The 23,959-nt window shown below is 33.1% G+C and overlaps 2 protein-coding genes across 3 annotated transcripts in view; one reads left to right on the top strand and one right to left on the bottom strand.

Moving 5' to 3' along the window:
- The window catches only part of Rab3gap1 (RAB3 GTPase activating protein subunit 1), a 107,650-nt gene extending 91,281 nt beyond the window's left edge, over window positions 1-16,369 (top strand). Inside the window, exons 9-15 of the mRNA XM_076786172.1 lie at window positions 2,795-2,882; window positions 8,842-8,983; window positions 9,073-9,253; window positions 12,361-12,460; window positions 12,540-12,859; window positions 15,800-16,003; window positions 16,087-16,369. Coding sequence (XP_076642287.1) covers window positions 2,795-2,882; window positions 8,842-8,983; window positions 9,073-9,253; window positions 12,361-12,460; window positions 12,540-12,859; window positions 15,800-16,003; window positions 16,087-16,314 — 1,263 coding nt within the window. The 3' untranslated portion in view covers window positions 16,315-16,369. The remainder of the gene's footprint in view (window positions 1-2,794; window positions 2,883-8,841; window positions 8,984-9,072; window positions 9,254-12,360; window positions 12,461-12,539; window positions 12,860-15,799; window positions 16,004-16,086) is intronic.
- A 296-nt stretch (window positions 16,370-16,665) lies between these two features.
- Tango6 (transport and golgi organization 6) lies at window positions 16,666-22,239 on the bottom strand. Of its 2 annotated transcripts, none has more exons than XM_076786171.1 (8): window positions 22,102-22,239; window positions 21,897-22,020; window positions 21,153-21,384; window positions 20,551-21,063; window positions 19,252-20,457; window positions 18,969-19,173; window positions 18,115-18,266; window positions 16,666-18,035 (listed from the first exon to the last, which is right to left on the bottom strand). In XM_076786171.1, the coding sequence occupies exons 1-8, from the start codon at window positions 22,169-22,171 to the stop codon at window positions 17,736-17,738; spliced, it is 2,802 nt and encodes a 933-aa protein (XP_076642286.1). In that variant the 5' UTR covers window positions 22,172-22,239; the 3' UTR covers window positions 16,666-17,735. The 2 variants fall into 2 exon arrangements, with proteins under 2 accessions (XP_076642286.1, XP_076642285.1); XM_076786170.1 differs by having other exon boundaries at window positions 21,897-22,023.
- Between the last annotated feature and the right edge of the window lie 1,720 nt (window positions 22,240-23,959).

The following is a 23,959-nucleotide window of genomic DNA, read 5'->3' on the forward strand; positions in this document are numbered from 1 at the left end:
CCGAGGCATACAAAAACAATGAAAAAAAAGAAGTTTTGTAATTGGATTAGTAGTGGTCTTCTGGTCTCATACCGATATACTCGACCGTGTTATGTTACACTCCTCGGCGTCGACGGCTCTCGAGGTTCGCTGTCCGGTTCTACGTGCAACATTGTACCCGAGAAAGACATTTTCTCAGCCTTCTTGTCCCTACCTGTCTATATGTCCCGGGTTTTGGACATATAGACGAGAGGGTCATTTACATTTCCAGTATGCACTGTGTATTTCAAATGCAACGTTCTGCGAGAACCGCAGATTTTGTCTAAATGTCCTTCGCCAGAATCGCGCAAGGGACTTATATCGGGAATTCACTGTAATATTCTACCATTGTATTTACACTCCCAACTTCACAAAACCGTACCTCTTTTAAACACATTTGAGTCCTTGTAGAAAACAATGCAAGTGTCAAAAATCAAATTCTTCAGGAGAAAGAAAAAACTTCTTTGACTTTAAATTATTTACAATATGTGAATTGTTTCGATTAATAAATATACAATAACCCAAACGCAACACAAAATTTTCTACTTTTGCTCAATAATATAGTCCAAGTTCGTAGTGTGGCATTAATTTATTTGCAAACACTGTAAGTGCCAATCCTGTTTCTCCTTAGGTAACTTGTACAGACAACCGCAAACATATTTTGTGAGAACTAACAACGGAAATCGACTCAATGTGTAACTTTAAATAACATACGGCAGTGAGTTATAACAGACTGATGAAATAAACTAAATTAAAGAAATATTCGTTTATAGCTTAAGGGAGTTTGCAGCCCTGTAAGCCTAATAAAATGGAGTTATTCTAACATTTTTTTTCGCATATAAAAATGCTGTAAAAAAAGCTTTTTTTAGGCAAGATCAAGCAACATTTTAGCTTTATTGTTACATTTTTTTATTACATATAATTACAAAATGGTGGAATTGTATAACATTATCTAACTCTATGTCTAGCAAAACCTTAGTATCTTGTACTTACCCAGCGGTAAAAGTCACAGGAATATAAAAAATAAAAAATTGTTGTATTAACTTAAACAAAAATAGATTATCTTCAATGTAGCACACGGTTTTTCAATCATTTTGAAAAATGAAAAAATGGCAACTGTTAAAAGCAAAAATATCTTTTTCGTTGAAAAAAAATCCATTTTAAACGTTTATAAAAATTTAGCGAATTAAAATATCAAACAGGATCGTACGCTACGTTGGAGATAATCTATTCTTTTTTTTTAAGTTAATACAACAATTTTTTATTTGTATTCGACCGAATTCGTGCCAAAAAATACAAAAAACCTTTTTCTGAATTTGAACAATTTGTATAGCGTACCTTATGTATAGTGCTTATGTTGCCGTAAATGACGATACTTCAAGTTTAATGTTGTCAGAAATATGCGAGTCAAAAGCTAAGGTTTCTTTATATCGGTTTTTTCAGCCATACTTAAAAATAGCTGTGCGATTTGTTATCGGCTATGTGGGTTTGTCTGTCATTGATAATATTACTTAATCATGTTTCAAATATTTATCGTTATTCATTTATTAAATATTTATCTCTGTTTTATTACTCTATTTTACTTGTTAAAGCTGTGGCAACTAAAAATACGAGATGCATCTAAATTTTATGTTTCTCTGAAGAAATAGTTGTCCATCAATCGAGATCAAGCAGTATTTTTTTTTTAAAGAAACTTTGAAGTTTACCGTTGTACAAGAATTCTGTTTCGTTCGCTTATTGCACATAAATATGTATATTTGCCTATAAATATAATGTAGTGTACATATAAATATTGTGCCCCAAAAATGTTGTATTTACTTGAAAGGGTTGATTCCCAAGGCTATTTGAAGTAACTTTTTCCTTTGAGAAAATGTTCTCCGCGGCTTTGCTAAAGAATTATTATAGAAAAACACGAACCAGTCAGAGCGCGACTATAGCGAACGGATTCCAATTCAAAAAAAGTTTTTCGTTAACAACTCTTTACCAAAGCCGCACAGAACATTTCCGCAACGGAAAAAGTTACTTTAAATAACCTCAGGAATCACCTCTTTTAAGCTAGTAAAACATTTTTGGGGCACCCTGTATATTATGACAACGCATATACTTGCAAATGCAAATACAAATTCAATATTTTTTAATAAAACCAGTACAGCATTGTCATTATGAAGTCATATCATTGTCATTTATTTCAATAATTTATCATAGATTTAAAGATATGAATTTTGTCTAAGAATTCGGTCGAATTCGCCACTGTACGCTGGGTGCAAGCTACCAAGGTTTTGCTAGACATGGAGCTAGATAATGTTATTCAACTCCGCCATTTTGTAATTTTATGTAATAAAAGAAATATGGAAGTGAAGCTGAAATGTTGCATTGTGCTACCTAAAACTATTTTTTTCATTTACAGTAACTTTATATGCGAAAAAATGTTAGATTTACTCGATTTTATTAGGCTTACAAAGTTGCATGCCCCCTTTATTGGCACAGACATTATTTTCTACAGAAGTCGCGTTGGATGTATCAGCGATACCATCTTTTATTATTGATAACTTATTTACAAAAATGAAATTGCATTTTTATGCTATATTATAATATCACCATTTCACGTAGAACATTTTCCGATAATAAACTTTTTTGAATTTTGACACATACATTGTTTTCTACAAGTACTCGTCAATTATAATTTACACTTTACATCTTTCTGTCTCATTTGTGCCACGATGTAGATATTTTCAGCATGTATTGCATATTTATTTGCCGTTTAATTTTCTTATAGATGATGAATTGCTGCATCGAAAAGAAAAAGGCTAGGGAGAAATCCGCGCATAAATCTCAAAGCGTAGACACCGATGATTTCGAAACAGGTACTATGTTATATTTATTATATCGTTATTGTGTCATATAAAATAAGATCTGGTTGATTCAACCATATCGAACAAATAAACAAAGGGTCTAGGTGGATAAGACAGGTCTAGCGGCCCCGGCGGGAATTTTATTGGTATTGTGTGGAAAACCATCATTTTAGGTTGAAAAACAATCCCCTAAAATTTTAAATCGCTAACCTTTCATTTAAGGGTGATATGAGAGTAAACACCCTCAACTTTAACATTTTTTTTCTCGGTTGTTAATTAAGATATTGAGATGAAATAAAATCGAAAATATTCGAACTTACTTCCTTCATATCATATATTTTTTTCATAATTGTAATTAAATTATTAAGACTAGAAAAAAATTATTTAATTTTTAATTTTTTTTAGGCGTGGGGGTGGCAAGCAACCCTTCGAGTGACCACTTCCAAAAAATTCAAGAACAATGTTCTGTTACCTATCTAATACGTACAAAAGTTTCAAGATCGTCGGATTGGTGGAACATAGTTAAATATTGAAAAACAAATGTAATTACGCCATTATAATAGTATAATGTGTAGTGCAGTGTTTCTTACGACTAATTATTAATTAATAATTCTTATCAGGAGATTATGTGCCTCTTTGATCAATTATTCGCATCGTATTATATTCTATTCCTGTCTTCCCGAATTTGCAATATAAATAGACATTATGTAGGTGTAAAAGAAAAGTTTAAGAATCATAATATAGATTTATTCAATCTTCGTCACTATTTTCCTCAATTACTGGTACAGTATGTGTCGTATCAAATATATTGGTTAATATCTCCGCTGGTTTTACAATTTTCGATTTAAATCGCCCATGAGATAAATAGTAAATAATGGTAGCGACATGGGAGCAGCAACCTACTGTTCTGTTGCCATTAGCACAGTCGCATGTATATCGTGTAATTCCGGTATAACTAATCGCATGTGGTACATATTCAATGTAGCATTGATAACTTTTGCGATTAATATGCCTCGAATGAACTTTCACCCTTATAATATTTTTAGTTTCCTTTAAATATTCCATATTTAAAATATCATCATTCCTCATTAACTCCGCTAGATAGCATACTGCCTGGGTTAATTGAGGTACCTGTACATAATATTACATAAGTAGCATATAGTTTTATATGTGATAATGTTATACATATGCAAGAAAGTATGTTACCTGTGAATAAGATTTTCAAATCTTTCTCAGTCATTTCTGGAAAATCCATTACAACGTTGGCAGTCATTCGTGTAAATGGTTTTCTACGGCGATTTAATTTTTTTCCTTCTACTAGTTCCTGAAGCGTGTTTGTTTTTATCCGTTGATTCTTCATATAATCAATAATTAAATCTATTTCTGGATCTGTATCTAATCTTTTACCAAATTCATTGTGTAGAAAGGATGCTATTCGACACAATGATTTAAGACATGGTAGAAGTTTATTGTCCATTTTGTGGTGTAATAAACGATATTTCTGTGCAATATCGCCATGGACAGCTTCAACAATCCATCTTATTTTTGTTACGAAGCGTGATGAATTTGCTTCTGCTGTTATCAATTGTGCTCGATTTCCTTTACAAGCTGGCATTAAAACATTATATCCTCTATTTTTCATATGCTCGACAACATCTCGAAAACCACGGTCCACAACGCAAAAATCATTGGGTTGTAAAAGTGAACTTATTCCGTTAGGATCTACTAATAAGATTTTCATGATTGACGCATCATTCATGGTACCATTAAATGGTCCTGCCGTGTCAATAATATATCCATTTGTTGTGCAAATTGTAAACGGTTTACATAATGATGTTTTCTTCTGTCCAGAATATGATTTCCTTTGATATACATTATTTTTACTTTTCTCGTGTCTAACATATGTTCCATCAAAAATGACTACTAATTCAGAATCTTTTATTTCAAAAAGTTTCCTTGGTGCGTACGCTGTTTCATTTAAAATGAGATCGGCTCTGGATTTTGCATTTATTCCGAAGTGATTTCCCAAAACATCCTTTTCAAATGCGTTAATTATTTGATGGAAATATCCTGACACTTGTTGTTCATGTTGCAGACCGAATATATTTTTAATAATTACTTTAGAACTGCCACTTATAAGTTTAAATAAAAATATAATTAATGCTTGTTTCACAGTCGAGCGCGATGCAGCGGGCGTTTGTGATTTTGGGTTCAAGACCGAGCGAGTGTTGGGGACTTTTAAGTGGAAGTCGCAGAGAAACCGAATGAGTCTAAGGCCTCATACAGACCTGAACATTTCGACGAACATTGCGCCGAACAGCGAACGAAACGCAAAGTCGACATTCATTTCGACGCGATTTTGCGTTTCGTTCGCTGTTCGGCGCAATGTTCGTCGAAATGTTCAGGTCTGTACGAGCCTTAAGAGTGCCACGCTGAGAATCGTAGCCAGAGTATCTTAGAATCAATAATAAATACATATTATCATTAATCAAATCTACCACCAATAGTACTATCCCTACTTTATAATACCGTAATTTCATTTGTTTTTCAATATTTAACTATGTTCCACCAATCCGACGATCTTGAAACTTTTGTACGTATTAGATAGGTAACAGAACATTGTTCTTGAATTTTTTGGAAGTGGTCACTCGAAGGGTTGCTTGCTACCCCCACGCCTAAAAAAAATTAAAAATTAAATAATTTTTTTCTAGTCTTAATAATTTAATTACAATTATGAAAAAAATATATGATATGAAGGAAGTAAGTTCGAATATTTTCGATTTTATTTCATCTCAATATCTTAATTAACAACCGAGAAAAAAAATGTTAAAGTTGAGGGTGTTTACTCTCATATCACCCTTAAATGAAAGGTTAGCGATTTAAAATTTTAGGGGATTGTTTTTCAACCTAAAATGATGGTTTTCCACACAATACCAATAAAATTCCCGCCGGGGCCGCTAGACCTGTCTTATCCACCTAGACCCTTTACAGCGGATCTCAAAAATATTTGTACACTAAATTTTCCATTCTTGAGAAATTGTCGATATTTGAACTGTGATAATGTCTTTCAAAAATCTACCACAGAACAATATACCTGGACTAAAGTTTGGAGCTTCTACCTTCGCAATCCATCGTTCCTTTTTATCGAAGATATTTTCTCATGATTCAGAGACGAAAATTCAAGACTCTTGTTTGATCCAGAACTTTACAGATTGAAAAATCTGAAAAATTTTTCACGTAACTGAAACCACCGTAAATTTAACAACGAATGCTTAAAACTTGATGTACGATTTTTTTCTAACCGGTTTAGTCAGCTCTGAATGAAGGTGTACTACCATATTTGCAATAATACAATAAGGTGCACCGTGAAGGTCTTGCACGACTAAACTTGTTCCACACGTTTGTTCTATGGTACAGCCAAAAAATCTTAGATTAAGTATTAAGCAGTTAGAAAAGGGAAGTGTCCCAAAAAATGTTGTACTTCCTTGAAACGAGAGATTCCTGAGGTGATTTCAAGTAACTTTTTCCTTTGCGAAAATGTTCTCCGCATCTTAGTTAAGGAGTTATTAACGAAAAACATGTACGAATCAGAGCACAGTCTGATATATAGGGTGAGTCACCTAAGACTCTCACCCAAAATATCTCCGTTGGTTTTAGTAATACGAGAAAATGTTTCCGGTAGAAAATGTTTGCTTCAGTAGTGCGATTATAGTGACGGAGATTTTTTCTCTAGGTCATATTTTCCCATATTTTAAGGTCATCCTCGTTTTTTTAAGCGACAGGGTGAGTCACCTAACGTTTACACGTCCAATATATTTGTTGTTTTTAAAGATACGTCAAATGTCTTAAGGACAAAGTTGAATGGTTCAATGGGACTCACACGATGCCATAAAATTATTTGTTCTTCTATTATTTTTTTTTAGAGATCTCAAAGTCACCTCCCTTTTTAAACACCTACGATGATAGTCCCTTTCATTAGGAATTCAGTAACTATAACACTGTCCAACAAAATAAAACTTATTTCGTGTTTTGCAATACCTGTTGAGTGATTCTTATAGACTTTGTCATTCTAAAACCAAATCCGAAAGCAGAATTGCTCTATCACGCAACGTTTTCGAAAAATATTGGATTTTGTAAAAATGCATGATTTTAATAAAAAATTACATGTTGCGCAAAAACTGCGAGAAAGTTCAGGTTTGAGTCAAAAGATATAGGGGACTCTCCCCTACATATCCGTATAGCCAATTACATTTTTATATACTTCCTAATAGTTGTACATGGTGGTTAAAGTTTGAAAAAGAGACGACGCGGGTACTTTATACGCTTTATTTTTGTATTTATGTGAAAGATCCTTTACCTAGAAGGAATTTACTATACATGAATGCATTCTACAGACATTTCTGGTAAAGAAACCATTCACGAAAAGTTCCCTTAGAATATGAGCAAGTTAAGAAAATATTCATTGATAGCTTGTGCGCGACGCGTTTGCGCCAGACGGCCATTGCAGCCTTTTCTCGACTCGCCAGGGCCGTCGCTACGCGTAGTCGACGTTGGTACCACTCAAATATGTCTTTGCTTACTATGCTTAATTACATACATTTTTTTTTGTCTTTTTGGGTGCCAATCATTACACAAAATGATAAAAATACGAGTTATATTCACATTTCATTGTAGAAATGCTTAATAAAGAAAATTAAATACAAAAAGTTACTTATTTCTAGTGTAAAAAAATTTTAAAATATTTCCGCCTTGCTTGACGCTTCTACATGATATCCTGATTTTCAATAATAAGTGTCCAAGTGTAAGATTTAAAATATAAGAGCAGAAAGCCTGTATTTCATAAATGTTCGAAATGATAGCCGTTTGTATCGACACATCTTGATATTTGTACATACTGTGATGATACGCTGATGCATATTATTACGTACGAAAAAGTTTCTCCGCGTTTATTTGGATTGGAATTCTTCTAATCTGCTCCTGAGAACGAGAAACGTCCCAACCCCCTGTGTTTATGCTGGATGCAGCCGGTACAAAGCATGATTCAGTGATATGATTTTCTGATAAGGAAATCTTGGGAGCATTCCCTTCAGAAATCTGCCAAGATTGTCTTTGATAGGAAACATCCTGGTTAACTAATCGTTTAACCCTAAACAGAGATCGAGCCACAAACCTTCAACTCATTGGAAACGACACATATGATAACACGACCCAAGATTAAAAACACACACCCCCTCTCATTTTGAGGGTATATAAACCCATTCATTTTCATCCTCTTCGGTTCAGAATTGTGTAGTCACGGGTAGGGTCACGTCGTGTCGCATTCGTAAGAATCAATTTCAGTAAAGTCCCATTCGAATCAAATTAACCTTATAGATGAAAGGGACTATCATGGTAGGTGTCTGAAAAGGAGTAGTCTTTGAGAAGGTGACCTTGAGATTTCTAAAGAAAAAAAATAAGAAAAACAAATATTTGTGTGGCATCCTGTGACCTCACTGAACTATTCACCTTGTCCTTAAGACATTTGACGTATTTTTAAAAACAACAAAGATATTTGAGATGCGAACGTTAGATGACTCACCCTGTATATAATAAAAGCGATCAATGTGCATAAGATTAATATTTCCATAAAATATGCGACCGATTAACTGTTACATCTTGTCTAACACGTTGACTGTCAAATGACCACTCAAATTATTCAAACCCAAATAGATCAAATTATTATAATTGGTTTTTTTAATTCTCCTGCATGCTACAAATCCACTCTGTTTTTAAACTTGATTAAAAAATAACGCCACCCATATGAGACGCACGTGGCAGTCAACGTGTTAAAAAAAGTGAATTTCGGATGAATGACGTTTGGATAACTGGTGTACATAGACACTTCGTTCGTTGATTCTGATTCAATGTTAGGTATCTACTATCTTCTATCTACATAGACCACACGATGCTTATTTTCCTTTGGCTTCAACAGAGTCGGAAGAAGAGGAGTTTTTCGAGTGCACCAGCGAGGAACCAACAAATGAGGACGATTCGACGACAAGGACACAACAGAAAGCAAAGTATCTGTTATGGAATAAACCCGCAGGAAGATCAGCCAAACATCCTACACTCAAGTAAAAACAGCAGAGAGCCATCTTCTTTTTCGTTTTCGTGGAAACTATTTTCACAAAATTTCCGTCCTTTTTTTTTTCTTTCTCTTCAGGCTAATCCAAACCGGAGATAATCTTTATTTGCCGGTTACACAAGATCCTGTTCCGAAAACAGAAGATCAGGTCGAAGAAGATGCACAAGTAATGATGCAACTTGGAACCGATAAGTACGCCTCAGAGATGCGAGCAAGACTGATGAGTGCTTCGCTCCTGTCCGACATGGAATCTTTTAAGGTACTTAGTTTCTACAATTTTTATATTCCAGAAAGAGGTTCGTACTGCCCATCAGTTTACAGTTTCAAATCACATTTAATATATCCAAGTTCCTCGGATAATACAGTCACTTATCCAATCTTTCTTGTATGGGATTTAAAACAGAGTGGTAGGATATAAAATAAAATAGATTTTTTAACCAACTCTGTTGCTTTGAGTAGTGTAGACACAAAGATGGCGCAAAACTGTTTTCGTTAATAGTCATTTTAATAACGTATAGGAATAGTCTTTAGAGAAGTACTTTGGTAAGCTGAGAACTTTTTCTACGATTCTTTTTATACTATACGGGATTTTAACCCCTTGCCCTTCAATATCGAGTCAGACTCGTAATGAAAATTCTGTACATAGCCTAATAAATATGTATGTTACTACTTCTTTTTAAACCGAAATAAAATTCTATTTTGTTGTAGCCGATATACCCAGTAAGCAATTTGCTATGAATTTTCCACCAAAACTTGTCTACAAATTCTGTCCCATCTGTTTCCACATTAGGCACGGTATTTGAGTGCAAAGTTTGCAGGCGCAATTCCATGCCAAATCCATGCCGAGTCCATGCCAAACCTTGCCTTCGTGAAGAGAGCAGGTCGGTCGCATTAAGAGCGGACCTAATCTTGTTCTAAAGATACGTATCGTGCAAAATCGGAGTAAACATTGCTGTAGGAAGGAAAACGAAATTAAATAATTGAAAATTTATAAAACTTAAGATTATATAATTTAGAAGTTTAAATAACATTCCATTTTTCCTCCTACAGCAAGGTTTACTCCGGTATTTACTGGTTTGCCCGATATTTATTCTTACAAGGAGAGGCCACGTCCTTCGGGTCACCGATTCGGTTGAAACTTTGCACACTTATAGATCTCGTTCTCCTCTTTACGAATATATACCATTATAGGGGCAGATACCCAATACTTTTCGAGATATTGATGATTGAAGTTTCATTATTTCCCATGTAATGCCGTATTTTTTCTAGCCTACAACAAGAGTCGATGTGGCGCAACGGTAGCGTGCCAAGTTTTCAGCCGGACGACCAGGGTTCAAATCCTGCCGACTAACGCATTTTTTTTAAATTTCATTATGTTTTATCATTGCATATTTATATTATTAATTTCAAACGATTAAATTTCACGCATAAAATTGCATTTTGAATTACAAATAACATGATAGTTATAATATAAAAACACATCTATAAAAAAAAATATCGACCGTATAAACAAAAAGGCAGAACATAATCACCTTCTCTACAAATAACTTAATTCCAAGTCATAGTGGTTTATAATATGACGTTTTGTATAATATCTTCAGACGTATTGAAAAGCCAACACAAATACTTACTTTGCTGCTAAAAAAAAGAAAAAAAATTGAATCACAGCTATTTATGCCTGCATATACAGACGTTATTCCATCGTAAGGGACAGTTAACTAACAAACCTCAAATATCTAGCCATAATTGTGATTGTAATATAGGCACACAGTGTCTAGATAATTTCATTGTATGATAAACTTGCCCCAGTCTTTCCTACACAACATTTTTAAATAATCCCCAAAGAAAGAAGTTGAACAGGACTAATTGTAAGTCTGGAAGTCGAACTGGCTCGCAATACTGGTCCTTCACGCTGATTCCATTAATATGAATAATGTTTTCTCTCTTACAGCAAGGTTTACTCCGATTTTGCCCGATATTTACTCTTAGAGTAAGATTAGGTCCGCTCTTAATGCAACCTACCTGCCCTCTTCACGAGGCCAAGGTTTGGCCTCGATTTGGTATGGAATTTCGCCTGCAAACTTTGCGCTCAAATACCATCTTTTTCCGCATTAGCACTTATGAACTCCAATATGAAATCTGCAGTTTTCGAATTTTTTCGAGTTTTTGGTAGGTTTGTATTAGGCGTCTTAGGTTTTAATTTTGTAGACATACGAGGGCAGGGTGCAAAGGGAGATACATATACCTTTCTCCGCCGACGCTTTCACCTCTGAATACATGATTTTTACTTTATTCATTTCAATCAATAACACTTTTTTAATTAGTTATTTCGTGTACGACATTTGAAAGTCACACAATGTAACAATTAATTGCTGTGTTAAAAGAAACATGTTATTTCACAGCAAATTCCCTGCGGCCCGTTTATTATTTGAATTCAACTGTAAATAAAAAACGACACTATGTGACCTTCGTAATGATTTTACGAACAAATTCTATGTTATTTTGAAATCCCGAAAATTTGTCGTGTAATATATTTTTCTCTTTCCAAGAAATATTCAAGTACCTTATTGTTCGTAAGTCATCTTGTCTAGAAAAATAGGAAACTGTGCGTTAATTCCCATTAAATATTTTGATTCGAAAAAATCAAAGGTATCAAACAAACGTGCTATTTCTATTAATCTATAGACTTGCAAGGTTTAAGAAAAATCGAGATACGGACGAGTAGCGGGCAAGAGAAAATTTATACAGTAATATGCACGAGAACTACCACAATTTTTGCAAACTGAAATTTTATTTTAAAGCAGCAATGAATTTTTTATAAATATATACATCTTATAAAATGATGGAAGCTAAAAATCTACAAAATGGAATAGAAAATTTATAGAACAACAACAATGAAGAAAATTTATAGAACAACAACTTCATTTAAAACAATGAAGTAACTAAAGAAACTAAAGGTGGACAAAAGCAAGTTTAATTCTACATTTTTGTGATTACAATCCTACTATTTAAATATTTTGTTAGTGTTATTACTGTGTATTTACAGCATATTAATTAATCCCTTGCCGTGCGATTATCTTTGTGGTTACAATAATTATAACTTCTTTGTCTATAATAATTTCACAGAAAAGGGAAAAAAACTTATATTTGTTGTTCGTCTACATTTATCTTAATGCTTACATATTGATTACAAAAGAATAGAACTCTATTTCATTTTTAAAGGAAGGCTGGAATATTCAGTAGATTTTGTTTGAAGTGTTTCGAAGTGTGTCTAAAATAATACTTTCTTTGTTAGTACGAGTACATAAAGGAATATGTTCATCTAAAATTGTCCAGAGATTTTCAATGACTTTTAATATCTCATAGGCAGCAAATCCTGGAGCAGTATTGGAAGATTTCATTCGATGGTACTCTCCAAGGGATTGGATCGAAGACGGCGAGACTGACAATTGGGGTCAAGCTACAGGTTCTCTGACTTTGCACTTTTAAAATGTGCAACTGGTATTTTACAAAATGCTAATGGTACATGGTATCATTTGATGCAGGACACTTGTCAGCGAGAATGCTGATACCGAATAATCCTTGGTCTTCTACCTGGAGTTCGGCGCAGCCTGTCCCTGCACATCGACAAAAAAGATTGTTCGATGACACTAGAGAAGCGGAAAAAGCGTTGTGCTTCCTGAGCTCGAAACGGCTGGGTCAAGTTGCTCAGCTTCTTTTGCCACCATTGACTCACGCTGCGCTCTATACACTCAGTCAACAGAAGCAAGATGCTCTACCGAATTTACCGGACGTCACGCACAGCATACTCAACAAACTGCAGTACGCTACGAAGCCTATTCACCAAAAGCTACACATATACGAGGTGAACTCTAGAAGCAGTTACTACCCAGGACCATTATACAAATTGACCAATGTTGATCTTAGCTGGCAATGAAAGTTTTTACCCTTCAGAATTTCATAAATACCCATACCTAATTAATCGTCATTGTCTTTTTCAAATGTTAATCCATTAGCGAAATAATCGTTTAGTAGCTTCAATACTTATGGTCCGTTCAACGAGACGAGTCATCAAACGTAAATAAAATATGCACGTGGTAACGTGCGCGGGAAAGCAGCGGCCTCAATTATAGGCTGTCGCGAGTTGTCAAATGCTATTAGGAGCGAATTTGTATTAGTTAATAAAGCACATCACGCCATATTGTAACAATTCATATTTGTTGACTTGTTTCTTGTTTTATATTTAACGAATGATACTACAGTATAGTAATAAACATTATTACGTTCGTTGAATGTCTATGCAACAAACCTCTTGCAGCGATTATAACAAGTGCGAGAATTTAGCACGGAAAATGTTTCAATATCTGAAGGATACATACGTTCCTGTTCTGTCAGAATGCCGCCCTCTGCGTTTGTTTACATCTCGTTGAAAGGACTTATAGATTGGTACTAAACACATTTGACAAACCATAAAATGGTTATGTGGTAGCAACAAACGAATCGTTGCTTGCCAATTTTACATTCGTACGTATACGTATAGAATAATAGTATGTATTCGGTCCGCTTCTAGTTTTGTCTGGTAAGGCATTGTATATTCATAAGTTATTACAATAACCGTATTCCAATGATATGAATATCATTCCAATAATTGATAATTCCAATAATTGATAAATCGAAATAATTGTGCTATTTAAAATTTTAAATCACAGTTTTCATTGATCTGGTGTCTATTTCATTAAGGCACTGAAGTATCTGTATGCTTTTAAATTTTCATTGCACATCGATTCAGGTAAATGGTTACTTTTATTGGATATTTAAGATATTTATTTATTTATTTTATTCATTTATGAATTAATTAAATTCAAACACATATTCTTATTTTTCGTTTGAACGTTGTATTAGGTAATGGACTAGCGATTTTGAAATCTTCAAATAACATGGATAACGTAATATTATTTACTGTCTGATCAAAGTGTTTGAAATGTTTTTATATACGTCCGTTAATTGTCTGTACACACACCATCTTTTGGGTATTGGGTTTTGGAGATATTGTGTGTATATGAAAGTTTTTATCTTTTCTTCAATTTTCTTTTATTTATTCACGACATACTAGGGTATGTTACCAGTTAATGATGAAATTGATTATTTAGACACATCGATAGCAAACAAACAATTACTTTTGAACGATTGAAACAGACTAAAACTTTTGTATACACCTAATACTTCAAACCTTTTTTACCAATGAAGTAGTGTCTTGAATCTTCAAATTATGAATATCACAATAATTGTTGCACATTTTTTAATATTCTAAAATTTAAATATATGCAGTGTGTTCTACGAACTCTGTCCACTTGAAATATCTTTGTACCACTTTAACCCCTTGACTACGGCAGACTTTGATACGCACCGGCCGTACCATTCGGCAGGAATTGAGTTACGATGTGCGCCGAGAACGGCGAACTTTTGGGTAGGGATGCATTTTTGTGAAAACATATTTGAATAATCAAAAAACTGAATTTCTCTACATTAAAACAATATTATTTATTTCTTTGAACCGAATTAGTATAAATATTACAAATTTAATATTAAGGTAAATAATAAAGCCAAACTGTGTCGAGCGCTTATAGGCGCTCTCAGTGTCACAAACGCAAAATTTCTAAGCGCCTATAGGCGCCCTAGTAGCCAAGGGGTTAAATAAGGAAAGGTGACACTTCGAACATGTTTCACAACATTCATAACAAAAGTAATAGGATGAGTAAAGTCAAATGATCTCAGAAACGGTACGTTTTAGGACAAATGTATTTTAGTACTTTTTTTATTCCGAATTTATCATTCCATCGAAATCGAGCATAAAAAATAAGTCATTCCATTTAAAACGCGAAAATGACCATATTTTTCGTTAAAAAACTGGTATTACTATATTATTAATGGCTTTAAATTATGTAACTTTTATTTGAAACATTGTTGCATACTGTTTAAAATACCGAAGATATTACAGGTGGACAAAGTTTGTGGGATATACTATATATATCCTTAAAAAATTGTCTAGTATTGTGGATACGAAAAAAGATAAATGTGTAACAACAATTTTACATTTTGTTCTTCATATATGATCAATATCAATCTACTGAATTTGTTTGCTGAGTCATTCTTTTAAAGTTTACGATTATCTTTTATAACTTTCTTATAGTCTCGGGGGTAAATAATCATGCATGTAGGATTTCTTGAAACCTGTAGAATCACATGACGTAAAAATTTTTCAATACCAGTTTGAACCAAAAGTGGTCAGTTTCTACCGTGTCTTTTATAATGCACAGCAGGTCAATTCAAAAAGTTTGTAGAGGCATTTTCTTCAAAACAATAGGCTGGTGCATCAGAAACTGTCAACAAGTATATAATTTCTATTGTTTATAACAAGGACACAAGTTATTAAAATGAGTATACAAGAGTGACAAACTAATGTTCAGCAAAAAATGTAGAAAGAATTTTTTAGAAACAGAAATAATACTGGTACAACGCTTATATTTAATTAAGAATCTAAGTAACTGTTTTGATGATTAATGATTAAGACATAGTGCAGCTACAAGAGGTAAATTATAAATAATCATTAGAAAAATATGTATACTAGCTACTAGTAATTATTTAAACAAAATTAATGAAACTATAAAAAGTTTTTTAGTTTAAATTTTCTCCTTTGAAAACACAATTCCGTATGCACCAATATTTTGTTGAAAAAATTTCGAAAACTCTGACTTTTTACGTGTAAACAACTAATACATAGCTAAACATCATTTCAATACAATAGGAAATCATTCGAGATATAGAAGGCGTGGAAGCTTTGGTTGCCCAAGTCAATTCGTTACAACACAAATTAGGAGGAAACAATGAATCCAAAGAATTTACTTCGTTCCTCATCCAGTTGATGCGCGGAAAGGAAGTTGAAGTGCCGGGTGGCTCCAGAGGAAACATTGCCTCGCGTATAACCACCATGTTCAGAGACGCTCAAAAGGTGACAAAATGAACCGATTTTCATTTAAGTAGGATTTGTTTAAAAATGTAAAGTGATTAGTAGTAATAACTCCCGTGTTCCAGGCTGCTTTGATAATGACTTCCGTTAACAGCAACATAGAAATAGATGGAATTGGAGATGGTAAATTGAAAACATTCCCCGAACCTTCGTGTAAAGAGTTCATATTGCGGATTGTGACACCAAGGCCATCGCCGACCTCGACACCGCAACCACAAAGAATGTACGCGTGCCTCAAACGAGATTATATTCGGTTGGCCGGCTTCTTCTCTGAGGACACAATATTTTTATAGTCTATGTTATAAGTTTCATTTCGCATAATATAGTTATCCTAAATGTTTTCACTAATTTTTTATTTTTATTTGTTTTATTTCTTTCGCGACGAAATCAATTTGTATTAGGTAGTCCGGAAAGTTCTTTTCGTTTCTTTAATAGGTGTTAAGTATAAAATATTTTGCGTTCTATGCACTATTCTTGAATAATATACCATCCGTTCTGTTCTTCCACCATTTGTCATCTTTCCGGAAGCCTCATAATGCCACTTTTCCAAAATTCCCGTGGCTTACTGTTAAAATATCCTTCGAGGCGATTTTTTATTTCATTAATTAATGTGAATTTTTTATTGTGAAGAAAATTTTTTAGGGAAAGGAACAAATAATAGTCTGATGGTGCAAGGTCTGGAGAATATGAAGGATGTGGTAGAATATCCCAATCGAGCTCTAAAAATTTTGTTCGCACGGGTAAAGAAATGTGTGGCCTCGCATTATCGTGGTGGAACACGACGCCACGTCTATTCATCAATTCTGGACGTTTTGCGATAATTGCTTCCTAAGTTTTTCGAATTGAGTGCAATATTTCTCACTGTTAATCGTTTGCCCTTCCGGAAGTAACTCGTTGTAAAGAACACCCTTCCAATTCCACCAAATTGGAAGCAATACTTTCTTCGGGTGAAGTCCAGCTTTTGCTACCGTTAAGATTAAAAATTCCGGCACTAAACAGTTCTAGACTGGTCCCCATAAACGTCACAAATCTCCTTTGCAGTATTTTCAAACGTACTGCCTTTTTTAAAGTAATGAAACATAACATGATGCAAATGCAACTTTTGGTTTTCCATCTTTCATAACACAAAAAACACTTGTTACACTTTCTACTGACGTCGAGAACTGTTCTTTTGTACTGCCAGATGATGACCAGTGACCATACAATTGACGTAGAGTGATCTGGTTGTTTGTTTACTTAAGTACAGCGAGATAAGGCCTCGAGCGACGAACGCGAAAAGAACTTTCCAGACAATCTAATACATACAAAACGAACGGGAAGGTAGTTAAGGCGTGCAAATTAATTAGATTGGACACAGATTCATAGCAGTCTTTTATCGAATTAATAAGAAACTTCTTTTCTTTAAGTCTTTGTGATTGATCATCAACAGCTATCTTCTGTATTTGTGTGTCTATTTTCATCGTGTTTTCATTTTATTGCATGTTTTCACTGTTTCTTAATATGACTATATTTTAATATGACTATGATATTTAATATGATTAATATGTAATTGAACAAAATGAATAAGGAACCTTGTACGAATGTTTGCAAACCAAACCTGATTCTTTTCTATATTTACTTAAATATCACAAGTTGTATATTAACAGGAAAAGTGTGGGTGTATAAATATTCTTTATAGAAAATAAAGAAGTATAAATACTAAACAAACTTGTGGCTATAAAATACCACCCAAGAGAAATATTCTTTTCTCAAGCTTTGGTGGTGAAAACAAGTAATCTCGAACAATCTCATCCAACTCTTCTAGGGACAGCTGAGCGTGTAAGCGCAGCACTGGATCTTCGTCATTGTCTTGTAAGTGTTTCAGACCACGGTACAAATCGACCAAATCCTTTCCAAGACTTGTTAACGTATCTTTTCCAAGACCACGGAGCAGCAACGTACTAACCATAACTGCCGCTCGTCGGCATTCGAGAGCTTCATCCGTTTTTATTATGCAGCTGATACAATAGATTACCTAAAGTCGCAGTCGTATAAATCACATTTAAGTCTAATAAACTTAAAATATGCTAATAACAGGTAAATAATAAATGTACCTCGATAACCATATCTCCAAGTCGATAACCCAATACTTTGCACAATTCGCCTAAACAAGAAAGGCTAGAAGTTCGTACCAAGGAATCTGGATCTCGCATCGCACATAAAAATCCATTTATTAAAATATTTTTGTACGCTGTTGCCATTTCACCTATCGATTAATAGAAATTGATTGAAAAAAAAACAAACACACGTGCATACATATCAACCCCTTGAGTCCTAGTAGTTTCAGTTTAAAACTAATGTTTTTGTGGACCCTGATTTGGATCATTGTACATAAACGTAACAATGACACTTTTTTGGAACTATTGTTATTTCGAAAATACAGTGCTATGTATCTACTAGTTAACTGTAATGTTTTGTTGTTTTATACAAACTTATCACTCATTTATACTGTAATGTAAACATTGATGAACATACCAAATTTGTTACACTTGACTACTTTGATAAACACATTACTTTGAATAATATTATAAAAACCAAGAGGAATCTAAAATCATAATAGTTATTAAGTAAAACCAATTTACAAAAAAAAATTTTTAGTACAAATTTGGGGCCAAATTTTTAGTAAAAATAAAAAAATATCACTGTATGCTTCTTGTTGATTAGTTACTAAAATAAACATTTAATGTAGTAAGAGTACAACTTTTTTACTACTACGACCCCAGAAGGTTACTTTAATAAAAAGAAAAAAGTATCAGAATTCATTGTTAATAGCAGTGCATCCAGTTAAACTTTTCATGTTCAATATGATAAAAGATTTATCTAATTGTGGCCCCTCAACAATGTATTGATAGTGACATATTCAATAAAATTTTAATTGTAGAAATCACATCGATCATTGACTATATACCTAATGCTCGCGTTATTTTTACAAGTATTTCTCCCAGTTTGGTTCTCGTTTCCACAGTAATTTCACTTGTTGAAATACGCCGTGGCAAGTCAATGTACTCATGTACTAATGTTTCTATAACTACTTGTGGATTCGAAGTAGCTAAAGCACATAATCCATTGATGGCTGCCAGATATATAAACGAATCTTCATGTTTTAAATTTTCCTAAAGCAGTAAAAATATACAATACAGGACCTGCAGCATTAACATTTGAAATTAAATAAATAAATTACATTTACCAACTTTAAATATTTGAAGAACAACTGCCTTCCTGGCCATAGCACAAGGATCCCCAGTTTCCACTAATTTAGTAAGAACTATAAGACCATGTGCACGTACAGGAAGTAATGGATCAGTAAGTTCTCTAAGTGCTTCCTCAAATTTTTTGGTCGTCTTACGTTCCACTGCCAAATCTTGATACCGTTTCCATTCCGACTGACCTTGATTTTCAATAAGTTCAATAATTTCTTGCATTAACAGTAGTAATTGCGTTGGAATGTTTGGATCAGTGCAACGTTCTTTCAAAAATAATTTAAATTCGTTAAATGCTAATGCATTGAAAGGTTTTTTCCTTTCGCTCAGAATCATTTTTATTAACATGAAACTAACATACAGAATCTCACAATCATCTTTCTCCAGCAATATTTGTCTTTCGTTGATATATTCGTTAAGCAATGATTTTATAAAAGAAAAAATTTTATCTGGATTTTCTATTTGCGCTTCTTGCACAGCAGATATATTAGACAAACTTGATAGGAGCTTGACAGATACCAACTGTTTTTGAATTTTTTCTATCGTATCATTTTCAGTTTCTAATAAAGTATGAGTACCCTTCTCATTGTCTAATTTCATTGAGTTTGATAAGAACTCTAATAAATATAAAAATAGTGCGGTTGATAATTGTTTGCTAGTTGATGTTAAATCTAACAAACTGTCTGCAAACTGCTCATAATTTAAAATTTCATCCATTCTTATAATTTCAATGCCACCTGTTGGTCCGAACTTTGATATTACATAGTGTCCAAAATGTTGAGTTAATTTGTGTCCAAGAAGCTCAGCAAAAAGCTGGTTCTTTTGTGGTTCTTCGTTTAAAAATGTCAATAGAAGCTGTTTAATTTTAGATTTCAATATACAAACGCTTAACCGGATATTATTGTATATGCAAAATAATGGAATAACTATCTGTGTTAAAACTTTACAAGGTAAATGTTTAAATTTTGCTTCTGTTGTTATAAAACATTTCATCAAATTTTCTATACATTCCTCTATTTCATTCTCACTTATAATTCTGCCCTGTCCTTCTTTAGAATGCACAAGTAAAGGATTACATATTTTTTCTATAATGTTTCTAACACAGACGTCTGGATTATAGTTATAAAGCGCTGTAATGCAATAATTTGCTATTGTTGATGAGTGATTTAGATGTTTGGATGCTAAAAGATCTAGTATCTGAAACAAGTAAATAGTTTTTATCAAATTTATATAGTATTTGCATAATTTCCATGTATTATTATTATTATAATAAATGCTTGCAAAATGTACTTGTGGACAAATAGCTCCATAATATTCATCCGGATTTTTTCCATGTGAGGTAGCTATTAATCTAGACACAGTATCCAGTTTATTCCAGTGTTCCCCGAGATCTAATGTATCTTCACATATAGCAGCTATAATTGAAATAATTCCATTCGGCTGCATAATTTGTTGAACTAAATGTCTACGAGTTTCTCTTTGAAGCCATTTAGGAGCTCCTTTAATGCCAAGAATTATCATAAAATCTTTCATAGTTGTTGACATAGGACAGAGATTTAATAACTGATGTAGTAAAGAAACAAACTTTTCTTGATCTATTTTTAATTTTTCATATAATTCTGTTGTCATTCTAAATGTTCCATCATTTTCACTTGTGTTGCTTGGTTTGACCAATGGAGCATACCCCAATTGTAAAAGTGCTGCTAGTAATGGACCGATTTGAGCAATTATTGCTGGGCGAAACATAATTTCATTATACAAATTCATTAGAGAAAGAACTGTTGAAGTTTGTCTTTTGTACCTCTGAAATGAACAAATATAATCTATGAATATCATGAATTTAATTAACAAAAATGTAAAACTTAAAAGACTTTCTTGTCTAATTTTCATACTTGTATATCTGTTACATTTTCTTTGCATATTTGCAAAGATCTGGGACATAATTTAGCCATATTAAGCCCAACACCTGGTAAAAGACCAGGTATAATTCCTATTGCAGTTATCAATTCTATGGCAACTTTGACATCACGAAATTGTTTAACAGTAAATACAGATGTTGAGTTTGCACTTACAGATGTTTTTAAATTTTGTAATATATACACTATTGTGCGTATATACTGATATCTAAAACCAGAAAATATAAAGATGTATAATTAATTACCAATAATATGTAGTAAAATATTTGCTGCCAACGAGATTAAAATCAAATGTTATTACTACTCTATGTATCTTTATGCAAACAAAAAAATGTTTGCATTGATTGCAAGACACAGAAGCGAAACAAAAATTGTTTTCTTCTTTTAATTAGTTTATTAAGCTAAAACCAATACGCTGATGTCCTTAAACCTTATTAATATGTCCACTGCTTTAACTTGTGCTTATCCATCTTTGTCATAAATGCATAAAATTCACAGTCTAGTTATTACCAACAATTATCATAAGACAAAGATAAATTAAGTAACAATAAAATTATAAAAAACATCTTTCAAAATTCACTTTATTTGCCCAGATTCTTCGATAAACTAACTATTAAAAAAAACTATTAAAAATATTAATACTGTTAAAAATATTTATTTTCTTGTAATAAAATCATTAAAGCTTCAAAAGGTTAAGTATAGGTAATGATTATGTCCTACCTGATATCGGGAGATTCATTCTCAGTTTCATTGTCTTCTGTTATAAATTGTTCGTCAACATTTATTAAATTTGATAGTGTTTCGTGCAAAATTCGCTGTAATCTATCGTCAAAGTTTTCGATCCCTTCTATAAAAAAGATAACATTTATAGAGCCTTCTAAAAAACAATGTAACAATCATTTTGTACATAAAAATGTATTTATACCATCACTTATTTTGCCGACTGTTATTAGACAATTCAATATTTCGTAATAGTCCATACTTTTTTTCATCATAGCCTATTTTTCAATTTGAAAAAATATGATTGTACATTTGATTCATCGTTATAGAGATGAGTGGAGGTCAGTGATGGTGAGTGTTAGTGGTGGAGAACTATCAGGTACTATCGATGGTTATCGATAATTCTCACTATCGAAAGCTATCGATGATTTACTTTTACTATCGATAGTTATCGGTAGCGAAATTTAAAGGTTGATCTTCGTCCCAGAGAAGAAATGAGAGCAGAGGACTAGGCAGAGCAGGATAGGACCACAGACGAGGTATAAGCAGGTATAAGGATAGACCTATCATCCAATGCATTTTCGTGTCCAACGTTTTTGGGGTCACGTAACCCCATTACCATTTTCGTGTCACATCCTGTATTACCAACTGGAACTAAAATCTGCTGACAGCGTCGTTAGTGGTAGGAATTAAAATTAAAAATAGCTATATATATACACAGACAAGGTACATATAGGAGTAGACCAATCACCATATGGGGTTTCGTGTCTCACATGTAAACAACTGGTTTTCTTACGCCCTCTACGCTGACGAACGATAAATGTTGGAACTAGATCCACAAAAATGATCAAATCTGGTCAAATACAAATGATTGACGAGTTATGTACATATCTGATGTTATGACTATAGGTTCAAATTATATTTTTTTATTTGATGTCATTATGTTATATATCTACAATTATCTTTATCAATACAATATTAATAAATATAGATACTACGTTTCCAAATTATAGAAATACAATTTTCATAAACCTTGAACGTAAATAACAATTCTCCATACGTATAATTATTATTCGCATTTCTACAATTTTTTAACACTATTAATACGCAACCATTTTGAATATATTTTGTAACTGAACTTGAAAAAGAAATTAAATTGAAATTTACTATATATTTTCATGTATATTTCATTTAAAAAATATAAACTTTAGCTTTAAAGAATCATCCAAAATATCAATTAATATTAGTTGTAAAATTCGAAAGAGTTAAGAATTAATAAATCAATAATTATGTAGTTGATCTTTTTTGCAAGATGTCAATCTATTTCACTACTGACTGAGAACGTAGTTGCATTATTTTCTTTCACGTTTGTAGTGAGAAAATAAACGACGAAGGCAACAGTACGTCTCCTTACGTTGCTTCTACTACGCACGCGCTACACACAAGCGTACCTCTATTCTGTCCGTGTGAGATGCCAGCTCGACTGTTCGACGCGTTCCGCCGAATTCACGTTATCGAAGTTTCGAGCGCCTGAGCCGCAATCGATTCCCGGTTCGGCGAGGCGCACATTTTGCTACAACTTTGAAACTAAAAAAGATATCAATGCGAAATTTGGACTAGAAATCTTTTTTAAAGATCGGGTTTAATGGCGTATACTAAAATATGTTCTATATTTTTTACATAATTTTTTTTTTTTGTTCATTTTTAAGACTGATCCGGATAAGATGGTCATAAGCAGAGTTGGGCATTATTTCGATAAAAAATTATTTAAATAACGATTCGAATAAAAGATACTCTATCTTTATTCGTTATTCGAAGGTTCGAATAAGAAAAGTATCTTTATTCGACGAGTATCGGATAAATAATTTTATTCGACGAGAATTTATCCGACGAATAAAGATAATTTTTTTTATTCGAAGGGGATTTATTCGAACTTCGAATAATTTTTTCATCTTTTATCTGTATTTTTTATTCGAAGGCTTCGAATAAATCTTCGAATAACTTTTGCCGAGCGCCGAGCTTCAAAGACCCAGCGACGACAGACGACATACATTGTAAGCGGA

The sequence above is a fragment of the Halictus rubicundus genome, chromosome 4, assembly GCF_050948215.1.
Source record: "Halictus rubicundus isolate RS-2024b chromosome 4, iyHalRubi1_principal, whole genome shotgun sequence".
Classification (NCBI taxonomy): domain Eukaryota; kingdom Metazoa; phylum Arthropoda; class Insecta; order Hymenoptera; family Halictidae; genus Halictus; species Halictus rubicundus.

Coding starts and splice junctions, on each gene's coding strand:
- Tango6 (XM_076786170.1), bottom strand. CDS start 22,171: ATGATGAAAAAAAGTATGGACTATTACGAAATATTGAATTGTCTAATA. Junction 18,267..18,968: donor AAAAATAACGCGAGCATTAG/GTATATAGTCAA, acceptor ATTAATCGATAG/GTGAAATGGCAACAGCGTAC. Junction 18,036..18,114: donor TTGGAGATATGGTTATCGAG/GTACATTTATTA, acceptor CTGCGACTTTAG/GTAATCTATTGTATCAGCTG.